At 48.7% G+C, this 11,043-nt stretch overlaps 1 protein-coding gene across 1 annotated transcript in view; it reads right to left on the bottom strand.

Annotated features, from left to right (window-relative positions):
• LOC102388609 (probable ATP-dependent RNA helicase DDX60) overlaps nt 1-10,359 on the bottom strand; it is a 64,102-nt gene extending 53,743 nt beyond the window's left edge. The window contains 3 exon segments of the mRNA XM_025207111.1: nt 1,259-1,328; nt 1,437-1,726; nt 10,217-10,359. Coding sequence (XP_025062896.1) covers nt 1,259-1,328; nt 1,437-1,707 — 341 coding nt within the window. The 5' untranslated portion in view covers nt 1,708-1,726; nt 10,217-10,359.
• Between the last annotated feature and the right edge of the window lie 684 nt (nt 10,360-11,043).

Genomic DNA, 11,043 nt, shown 5'->3' with positions numbered 1-11,043 from the left:
TCACTAGGGGGGACCAGAAGGGTTTGGGGGAGACCTTGTTTCCCCTAGCGCCCCCCGGGATAACAAGAAATAATGGCCACAAGTTGTTGGAGAGTAGGTTCAGATTAGACATCCGTAGGAACTACTTCACAGTTAGGGCGGCTAGGATCTGGAACCAACTTCCAAGGAAAGTGGTGCTGGCTCCTACTCTGGGGGTCTTTAAGAAGCGGTTCGATGCCTACATGTCTGGGGTCCCTTGAGCCCAGTTTCTCTCCTGCCCAGGCAGGGGGCGGACTTGAAGATCTACAAGGTCCCTTCTGACCCTACTTCTATGATTCTATGATTTTTGTACTGGGGGGGAAGCATGTCAACACATGCAATTAATGCACCTGAATTTTCTGCACAGAAAACTCAGGTGCATTTCTGACCCTACTTCTATGATTCTATGATTTTTGTACTGGGGGGGAAGCATGTCAACACATGCAATTAATGCACCTGAATTTTCTGCACAGAAAACTCAGGTGCATTAACCTGGGCCCCCGCACACATATTAACATGCGGCGGTCGGAAGCAAAATTGCTCCCAATGGAAGCAATTCAGTTTAGGGCTGCTCCTGATTTGCTCTGCCCCCCTGCAGCAGCCAGGGGGAGCTCCAGGCTCCCCCAGGTGCCAGTCCCAGGCTGGCAAGGGAAACGGGGGCTGGTCCTGATCTCTGCAGGGTTGGGGAGACCTACCCAGAGCCAGGACAGCTCTTCCAGCCACATGGAGATTGGGATGGGTCCCAATCTCCATGTGGCTGAGAGGCAGCATCCCACTGACCTGGGTCAGTTCTCCCTACCCCCTGTGGCCCCCTGTTGCCTAGGCGTCTACACACGTGCTTCAGCACATTAGTTTAATGCACTGGTTTCTAGTATCTATATCTACAGGTACTAGAAAATTGCTCATTAGGCTAATCTAGGCTAGATTAGTAGTACATGTGCAGCAATTACTGTACTACTACTGTACTACTACAGTACTACTAATCTAGTGCACAGTAATTGCTGCACATGTGTAGATGCTTTACTGTGCATTAGATTAGTCTAATGTGCAGTAAAGCATCTCGTGAAGACTCACCCAAGATGGAAGAGATAGGACTCAAGCATTTCTAAAGATCCTGCTAGGATCAATAGTGCAAAGACATGGTATGAGATAATTACACTAAGCTGACAATGCCATGTACTCGATCTAATGAAAACATTTTCCTAACAAACTAATTCATGATAAATCTCACAATACTTACGTAGCTTGTGATATAGATTTCCAAATATATAAGGACAATTTCTTCAGAAATCCAAGACATTTTCTTAGTTCTAAAATAAATATATGGCAATAGTTACTCATCAAATATTATAAGAGAGGCATGTAATAAAACATAATATTGGAAATTATAGAAATCAACATGAGCTAGAAATTCTCACCAGGATTTTGGGAACCACATTTGCCCAAGAGTTTTCTGGAATCTTTTCTTTCACTTTCCAAAACCTGCCACAATTCTTCTTCAGTTCTCAGCACACCAGAACTTCTGTTTTCTTCTTCTTCTTCTTCTTCACTTTCCTCTACTTCAGATGATAAAAACCTGTCTTCCATACAACTATCCATGAATTTAGTCTCATCTTCCTCATTGCTGTCCCTTTCACTCCCACTCTCATCACTAACATCTTCCTCAAAAGTAGTTTCTGCAGAAGCCATCCCAGACTGTATTTGAAATCTAAAAAGGAAACTGTATGTCATCACCAGTAAATTTTCAAATGATATGATGTGTTCTTAGTTTTGGTTCATTAAATGATATATCTCATTTTTAAAGCTGTCTAGAAAATCTCCATCAGAATTGTATTTGTGCAAAAGGTAGAAAATATCTGCAGCTTATCTACGATTTTTTTCCATTTTCCTGCCAATTCTACTTAATGTTATTTTTATTTTGTAATAATTCTCAGAATTGTGTAATGAACATAAATACAGATGTGGAAGCAAAGCCATGCATTTGTCACTGAAGGCTACCATAGACCTATAATTCCACTGCATTGAAGTTTTGAAATAAAAAAGTCCCATATTCTTTATGTGTTTAAATTAAATTTATAAATAAGCAAACTTAAATCAATTAAAATCCTAATTCCACTAGCTTCTATAACTTTAAATAAACTAACTGCAATTGAACAATTATCTATTCAAGAACATAGTTAGAATCAAATAAGTTAATTAGCAATAATATGGAATAACATCAACAATTAAACAGGTCATTAGGGGAATACAAATGACATTAAAATCACGAAGTTGTAAAATATATGACAGATTTCTACAAAAAACCTAACTCCAGGAACCTAATAAGAGATGTGGCAAGCATCTGAGCCATTCTAGATTACCATTCATTGAGTGACTAATGCAGTGAAAACTTATTCCACCTAAGTACTTTCAATTTCTTTTTTCCAGCAGATTAGTTTTAGGCAAACACACTTTTGAAACTTAGAAATACATGGCAATGTAAGCTAATTTTTTGCTAGATATCTAGATACATTCATGCTCTCACCTAAATTCTCCATACACATTCATTCAGCAATAAAAAAAGTTATAGAAAAATCAATATTAAATAGGAAGACATCCCTGCTGGGAAAAAAGATACCAAGGGATAAAAAATTAATTCTTCAGCTACAAATTAATGGGTACATCTAGATGAGATGCTTTATTGTGCAGTAGTGCAGTTTATTGTACGGTAAGCATGTGTGTCTACACATGCACATGCTTACTACACAGTAAACTGTGCTACTTATGAGTAAATTTGCTACCTGCAAATGCAAGTAGCAAATTTACTCACATGTATTTACTGTGCAGTAGCGCACATATAGATGCCAACTGGGAGCATATCTGCTCTCAGTCAGCACTGCCACTAGGGGGAAAGCATCAGGCTAGCCCCAGAGCCCTGGGGATGGGATCCTCTCCTGCCCCAGGGCTCAGCCGAATCTATGCCTGTCCCAGCTCCAGGCCCTTAAAATTCTGCAAGCAGTCTGAGCCCTGAGGCATATGTGCAGGGAGCCTGGGGTGACTGCTGGGCACTGCTCCCCCTGCACAGGCTGCAGGCCTGCTGTGCCAGACTGCCTGCACCCCAGTGCCACTCCCTGGCACCACAGTGCTGCACAGATACCAGGGCTGCACTGTCCAGCCCCACAGAGTGCAGCATGTGGCAGAAGGCCACCTTTGTTTCTCCCCAAAAACTCTGCTCTGTGACAATTTGATTAGGATGGGCCCAGCAGAGGAGACACACCTTTACCCTATCTCTTTAGGTAACCTGAGCTGGATACATTCCTGAGGAAGGGGGGAAACCTGCTCCCTCTGCCTACGTGACTGGTAGCACATACCTGGGTGAGGGGCTTGCTCCCTGGTGGGCTAGAGTCTGCCCGGCAACTAGTGATGTATTTCAAATTGGTTGGCTGACAGCCAACAGGTGCTGGCCTCCATTGGACAAGGTAAATGAGATCACAAGGGCTATATAAGTTAAGGACTGCCCAGGAGGAAGGGGGCAGCAGCCACGAGGGAGACAGAGAAGAGCTGAACCTTCTGAAACTTGCTCTCTCTCTCAAAACTCATGATCAAGGAACTGCCTGCCTCCAGAGGGAACCTCCACCTGCCTCTGGATGATACTTGTGAGTAAGCTACCTGAGCTCTAACTAGATATATAGCTTGCAGTAACTCAGATGCGTTATCAAAGACTACGCAGCCAGGGGAGTTTACTCTATGGGATTTCTCTGATATTGCTCTACCCTGTACCCTATTCTAACCCCACCCTCTGTAACCAATAAAGTTCTCCTTTGTACCTATCTGTGGGAGACTTATTGGGAGTGGAGTGGGTCTAGATTATGCCTTGGGGTCCCCTTGGTTCGGCTGACTAAGGGAGACCACTACTTGTGCTTCTGACTGAGGAAAGCATCCCAAATTCTTGAAGTGAATCAAGTACCCTTGAGGGCTACTAGGCCTGTGTTTCCTAGGGTATGCAGAGCCACCATCAGTCCAGAGCCCTGGGTGGTGGCAGTGGAACCCCCAGGCTAGCGGGTGTGCTCCAGGAAGGGGGTCGGACAGATGTGAGGCGCTCCCAGAGAGGCACTCGGAGCCTGGAAGGTGGTCAGGCACAGTGAGGTGGGTGGCTCAACGCAGGACCGCCCCCTACTGGCCCACCACATAGCAGACTCCTGCAAGGCCTGCCAGCACCTGGGCCCAGCTGCAGCAAAGTCCTGGCCACTGGAGCCAGGTCTATTTGGCCCCATCCAACCCCCAGCAGCCTGCCTGGACTGCCTGCAGGTGCCACGCAGCTGCTACTCCCATGCAACTGCTAGTCACCTTGCCACACAGCTGCTAGTCCCACTCCATGCCCCTGCACTGGGTGCTGCAGGCAGCTGGCCAGGCCCAGCAGCACCACAACAGCTGCAAGGAGGCCCAGAAAGCCAGCATTGGAGCCAGGACAGAATCATCCCCAATGCTACACACCACCTCCCAGGACCCCAAGTGGCCAATGGAGAAGACTGGTGACCTCATGGCAGTGTGGGGTGAAGCGGAGGTGCAAAGGCAGTTCGTGTCGGGTGGGCACGCCAATGCACATGTTTAAGAGAGGCTGTCAGGCCAAATGCAGGAGAACAAGCACAACTGTTGACACAGCAGAGCCACATAGAGGTCAAGGACTTGTGAGCACAGTGAGTCACCATCACTGACCACAACCATCTGCCAGGGAGTGCTCTCAAATCCATTCCCTTTATGCGACAACTGGATGCCATCCTCGCACCCCAGGACCCAGGCCACAGCCATGCTGCATACTGCAGCATGAGAAGCCTGCCTGAATCCCCACTCTGGCCTGCCACCCACAGTGATGTGTCACTGAGGGGGGGCCCTTGGCCTGCCAGCAGCCCATCCTGCTGAGCTCCCCACCCCCAGCCTCCTCCGGCAGCTCGAGGAGCCCAGGCCAGCACCTGCCCCGACAGCCCCGCCATCAAACCTCAGGATCCCGTGCCACATGGGCAGGTGCACCAGGGCACCATGGCCATCAGCAGCATCAGGATGTAGTGAGTCAGGCACCACTCAGTCTGCACAAACAGCTCCTCACACTGCACCCAGGTCACATGCCGCTGTGTGCTGAGGGCACAGGTGTTTGGAGCCTCCCGGCTGCAGCCACCCCGGCTCTGGGGAGCTGCTGCCAGCCGGGATCCCGGGTTGCTTCCAGAAGGCATTTGGGATGATACAAGCCCTGCTGGGAGCAGCCCAGACTCCAGCAGCTACCCGGAGCCAGGATAGTTGCTGGCAGCCACAGAGCCCAGGATGTGGGGCAGGGACTTTGGGTCGGGGGCAAGGGGCAGTAGGACTATGGGGCAGGGGCTTTGGGTGGGGGGCAAGGGGTGGCAGGCCTGAGGGGCAGGGGCTTTGGGTGTGGGGCACGAGGCAGCAGGGCTGGGGGGCAGGGGCTTTGGGTGGGGGGCACAGGGCAGTAGAGCTGGGGTGCAGGGGCTTTGGGTGGGGGGCAAGGGGCACTAGCAGGGCATCCTGCCATATACCCCTTGCCCTCATTTTGTTTTTCTGGCATGCCAGCACTCCGGCACCTTCCAAGGTAGGCATTGTGGTGTTTTTCGGCACTCCAGCCAAAAAAACGTTGCCTACCTGTGCTCTAAAACAAGAGGCAGGACTGCAGTTCGGGAGTGACTGGCTAACATTGGCTCTGGTTGATGGTATCTAACATAACAATGGGCTTTTTCTGGACACAGAGCAGCTCTGGCTGGCATACCAAGTAGAACCTCAGTTTCCTTCTTCCCTTGGTCTAGCCTCAGGTCAACAGGAATATTGACCTTCCTTTAGGCAGTAGCCTAAAGCAGAAACACTTTTTTCAGTATTTATCTTCACCTGTTTGGTTGCAACTTCAGCTTGTTGTTCATGACACTTCTTAAGACATTTTCCAAGCAGCTCAGGGGATTAGAGTTTTGCTTCCTGATGATACAAAGGGGTGTGAGCCTGACTTGAGTCTGGTTTAGTACCTTCTTTTTACTAACAGTTCTGATATAGCTCAAGATCTGTCTGTGTTCCCTTCTTTTAAAACCACAACAGATGTGCTCCAAAAATGTGGAAAACTCACAAGGACCATTCTGGCCACTTGAACAGCAGTTATACCACTATTCATTTACTGTAAAATAAAATAAAAAACATGCATTGGGAGCCAAGAACATGGGCCAGCACCCAAAGCCCCTCCTTGCAGGGGCACTGCCTATCTGGACTGATTTTCTTCTGATCCCACATACCTTCCTCCCTTGGCTATCAAAATGGACCAGCTACATTTCTCAGATACTAGTAAACCAAATAAGCTCAAAAATAGGCTGACAGTCTTGTTTTTCCCTTCAATTTACCATCAGTTCGGACTTAAAAGGAACTTTTCAGGTGGTTTTAGATGGGATTAGAGCAGTGATTCTCAACTAGGGTGCTATGGCACCCCAGGGTTCTGTGAGATACTTTCAAGGATAATACATAATATTAGCATTATTAGGTATAAAAACACCTATGTGTGATTCACAAGACAAACCCACGGGGCACGTCCTGATAAGTGTGCATGTCAAGGGTCATGCATTTCTCACAGGACAAATAGCATGTATTTGTGTCCACAGACAAATATGTGTCACTATTATTTGTCTCTGGACACGTCCCTGTACGTGCACTCTGACACATGGCAAAGTGACCCAGGTGGGGTAGGGGAGACTGGGACCAGCCCCAGCAGCCTTACCTGGGATCCTGAAGGCCTCGGAGGGGCGCAGCAGAACCAAGCCAGATGGTCTGAGCCTAGCCGGCAGGAAGAGCATGGCTCTGGCCAGCCAGGCTCCCCTTCTGGTAGTGCACACATCAGGATGCCCCAGTGTAAAAAAAAAACCACTGCGCTCCAAATTAGCAGCATGGCGAACAGGTGCACATGCACTACGTGTAGTTTGCAAACTGCTTTGAGGCATTGAAAACTGCATGTGCGCACTCATCCAGACATGCCCTAGAACTCCAATTAGAAATCCATAAATTCAAACACGTTCTGACCTCTTCTGTTCTTTATAACAGAAGTTCTTTACAACAAAAGAATTTCTCTATTATTTTTTGTAATCAGGAAAAAAGTGAAAGCTAAGAATTTGCATTTTCTGACGGATGCCTTCAGTCTAATGAGGGGTGCCTTCAATTACATAATATTGAGAACCATTGGGTTAGAAAGTCTGTTTTATAGCAGTAGAGTGATTACAGTCCTGATAATAGAGAGGCTTCTGCCTGTCTGTTTTGGCACTACAGCTAAACTACAACCCCAGACTACATAAATATATGTGTATTCTGTTTGTCCATTTGCAAACAATACTATTGGCTTTATTTTAGCTATCAAAATAAAATAAAAAGATAAAATAATCTTACAAATAATGGTTAATACAATTCAATAGTATTTGGTATTTCAAAGGCACTATTATTTACTGTTTGTATTTTTAAAGCAGCCTATCTTCATCCAAGTAATGCTTAGTTAATATGAACTGAATTTAAGAAAGACAAGATGTTCAGATAATCAAAACATAATCATATCTAAGAAAGCAGTCATTTCTAGTATATGTAAAAGATTAAAGGAAACAAAACACATTGTATGCACCAGTGGCGACATATAGGGGGCAACGTGTAGGGTAGGTACGTGTACCCCGACAGTGCTGGTGCACCTCTGTCAGGCCCCACTCCCTGTTTAGGCAACGGGCAGGGGGGCAGGCAGGAGTGCCAGTCGAGTGCCAGCCAGGGAGCGGGGCTGCCAGCAAAAGCAGCCGTGTCGCTTCCAGAAGTGGCCACGGGATTTCTGGAAGTGGTGCGGCTGCTCTTTGGTCAGTGAGATCAGCCCTGGGGGGACCCCTGTCCCCAGTCAGCATGATTGGCTGTGGCACCCCAACCCCGGTCGCTGACTGGTGTCAGGGGGGGCACCAGTAGCCCATGGTATACACTATTTGTAGTGTTATACATAGTTTAAAAATATTCAAAAGTCACATACTGCATTGATCTGGTGTTCCTCACAGCTTTAAATTTGAAATGCAATCCCTAACACCTTTAAATACACAAAGTTAATTCCAAAAGAGTTTCAAATGCATTTTTGTATGTATTTGGTCATGATAAAAGGCAGAAAAAAGAAACTGAAAAACTGATTGTTTTTGGTTTTTCACTGAAGTAGAAACACTGTTTTGAATTATTTAGCCATTGTTCTGGGGCTTGATCCTGCATATTTTACATATGCAGAATCCCATTAACTTCCAAGGAAGAACTTTGCCCCAGTTAAACAAAGTACGTGAGCAAATGCAATTCCCACTAACTTCAGAAAGATAAAACGTTTCACTGAATGAGGCAGATTTCAAAATACCAACTCTTTAACTAAGGCATAGTCTGAGGCTAACAACATTAAGTCCCAATCCTACCTAGGGCGTAGAGCATTTATGGCAGTGCAAAATAATAATCACTCTGCATCTATGACAACTCCCCATGCAGACCCATTATTGTCATACATATCAACTGCATACATGTTCCTTGTGTGCATGTGCCTTTGGCCTGTAAGGCCACCTACACCCGACTCAGAAAACCTTCTCGTTGGCTTCACTGGCAGTCAAATTTTGCCTAAAGACAGGCAGGACTGAGGCAGTACCAGATCTTCAGCACAGTGACCCTTCCTTAAGTCCCCTGTGCTTACCATTCTGGGCAAATGAAAATTCACAGAGGTCAGGGTGGTTTTCTACATTTTTAGACCCAAGACGCTGTTACAATCATAAAGAAGCAGGGCTAGAAAGGACTTCCATAGGTCATTTAGTCCAGTGTTTCTCAACCTGTGGGTCACGACCCAAAAGTAGGTCACAAGAACATTGCAAAGGGTTGCAGGGAGGTCCCAAGGAATCACTGGTGTCCCTGTGCAGGCTGCAACACTAGCCTCCTGCATGAAACAGGCAAGCAGCTGGGGGGCTTTGTGAGCACCCAGCGTTGTGAAAGCAGCCGGAGAGGGAGGGAGGGAGGGGGCCAGATGAAGCAGGCAGAGGAGGGAGGAGAGGATGGGAGAGAGACAGAGACAGACTGGATAGGTCGGGGCCAGGGGGTTGTGTGTTGTGGGTCAGGGCAAGCTGATAATTATGCTAATGGGTCCCGGTATGAAAAAGGTAGAGAATCACTGATCTAGTCCAACCCCCTGCCTGAGACAGCATCATGCCTATCCAAACCATTCCATACAATCCATAATATAAACTCTACATAAAACTACTGTCAACCCTGCCCCAACAGACCTAATGCCCTAACCTGCCACAAGTAAAGCAAGGGGAGCCACAGCAGCCAACGTCCTGCTTCTATACAATGGTGTAAATATACGCTCAAGAGGTCTAGGGACATGTGCCCCCACTACAGAACAAGGCAAAAACCCCCACAGTCCCCCCCCAAATGTGACCAGAGGGTAAAATTCTTTCCTGACCCCAAATCCAGAGACCAGTCTGACCCTGAGCAGAGGGTCCAAGCCAGGAACCTCCGGCTTTAGTCCCAGCAGGAGCACTGGCACACCCCAGTCAAAGTCCCCAGCTCTGGCTGTAGTCAATGCCTCAGAGGAAGGCTTAAAAACACCCTACTCATTCCATCCAGAAAGAGCACACACCACACCTGAGCACTTCCTCAGCCTGACAAAGGGTATTTAAACCCGAAAGCTTGCTAAGAAGAATTTTTCCAACTATTTGAGTTGGTCAGATAAAAGATATCAAGGAATCTTGTCTGCTTATGTCCTTAGACCAACACAGCGACAACCTACCCCATTAAAAACACCCTGACACTGAGCAGAAAAGGGAGGCAGGGGCAGATGGATGAGAAACACCCACAGCAGGACACAGGCATCGTCGCACCCAAGCCCTGCTCTGGCCAGAAAAAGGTGCTGAAATCCCCACCTCTACCTGGCCCCTGTCCTGCAGAGAGGGACACAGGGGCTCCCAGGGCCCAAGCCGGGGGTGAAACCTCAGGGGGGGTCATGGCATCAGGGAGGACGAGGGCTGGAAGGAGCCTGCTCCCCGCCGGTGAGAGGTGCCCCATTTCCCTGGCGCCAGGCGCCTCCCCCCGCCCCAATGCCAAGAGCGAGGGCTCGGGGGAGCGGCGCTCTGGGGCAGCCCCGCGATGCCCCGGCCGGGTCCCCTTCCCTTCCCTTCCCTCCCCCTCCCGCTGCTGGCCTCACCCGCGCCCGTCGGCTGGGCCCCGCGGCCGCCCTGCTTCCCGCGCCGCCGCGCCCGGCTCTTTATAGGTGCCTCCTGCTTCCACTTTCCTTTCTCGCCTCCGCAGCCAGTTTCGTTTCCCGGCCCGACGACTTCGGCCTCACCCGCTGCCACGTGAGTCATGGCCCGCGCCCAGCCAGAGCGGCTCTGGAGCCGCTCTCCTAACAGCAGCCCGAGGTCCAGAGCCTCCTGGGCAGATTTGGACCCACTTTGGTGCAAATGCCCGTGTGAGCCACAGGCGGGGCTAGCCCGGGAGGCTTAGATTTGGTCAGGAAGAATCCCGAAGCCCTATGCTAATACTGGGCGACTCTCAAGCAGCCCTGAACGGTACCTCAGGATCCATTCAGGAGTGCTACGCAAAGTTAGCGCGGTGTGGCATGCCAACAGGAGTGGCCAGGGAAACCCGGAGGTCACAAGTAGGAACATGCTGCCCTGTTGTGTCTTTCTGAGTTCTGTGCAACAGAAGAAATTGCTCTGCCGTCTGTCTGTACGGGGGGGAAACTAAGAGGGGCATATTCCGTGCAGCACCCTTCACAAGGAGACTGGACAGTCACCTCGCTGGGGTCACCCAAGTTGTCTGCCGGGGGGGCTAGACTCAATGATCTGCAAGGTCCCTTCCAGCCCTGTACAATCTATGAATCAGAGGTGGTATGTATATTCGGTGCAGCACTCTATTGAGGGGTACCTCAAATCAGAGGCATCCCTGCTCCAAAAAAGCTGAGGATGACTTGCAAGTGATAGACGGGATTTTTGCAGCTGTCCTGCCTTTCCAAAATGGGCTGGACCACCA

This window comes from Alligator sinensis, unplaced genomic scaffold (assembly GCF_000455745.1).
Source record: "Alligator sinensis unplaced genomic scaffold, ASM45574v1 scaffold512_2, whole genome shotgun sequence".
NCBI lineage: Eukaryota > Metazoa > Chordata > Crocodylia > Alligatoridae > Alligator > Alligator sinensis.
This window is presented reverse-complemented; position numbering and strand designations above follow the sequence as displayed.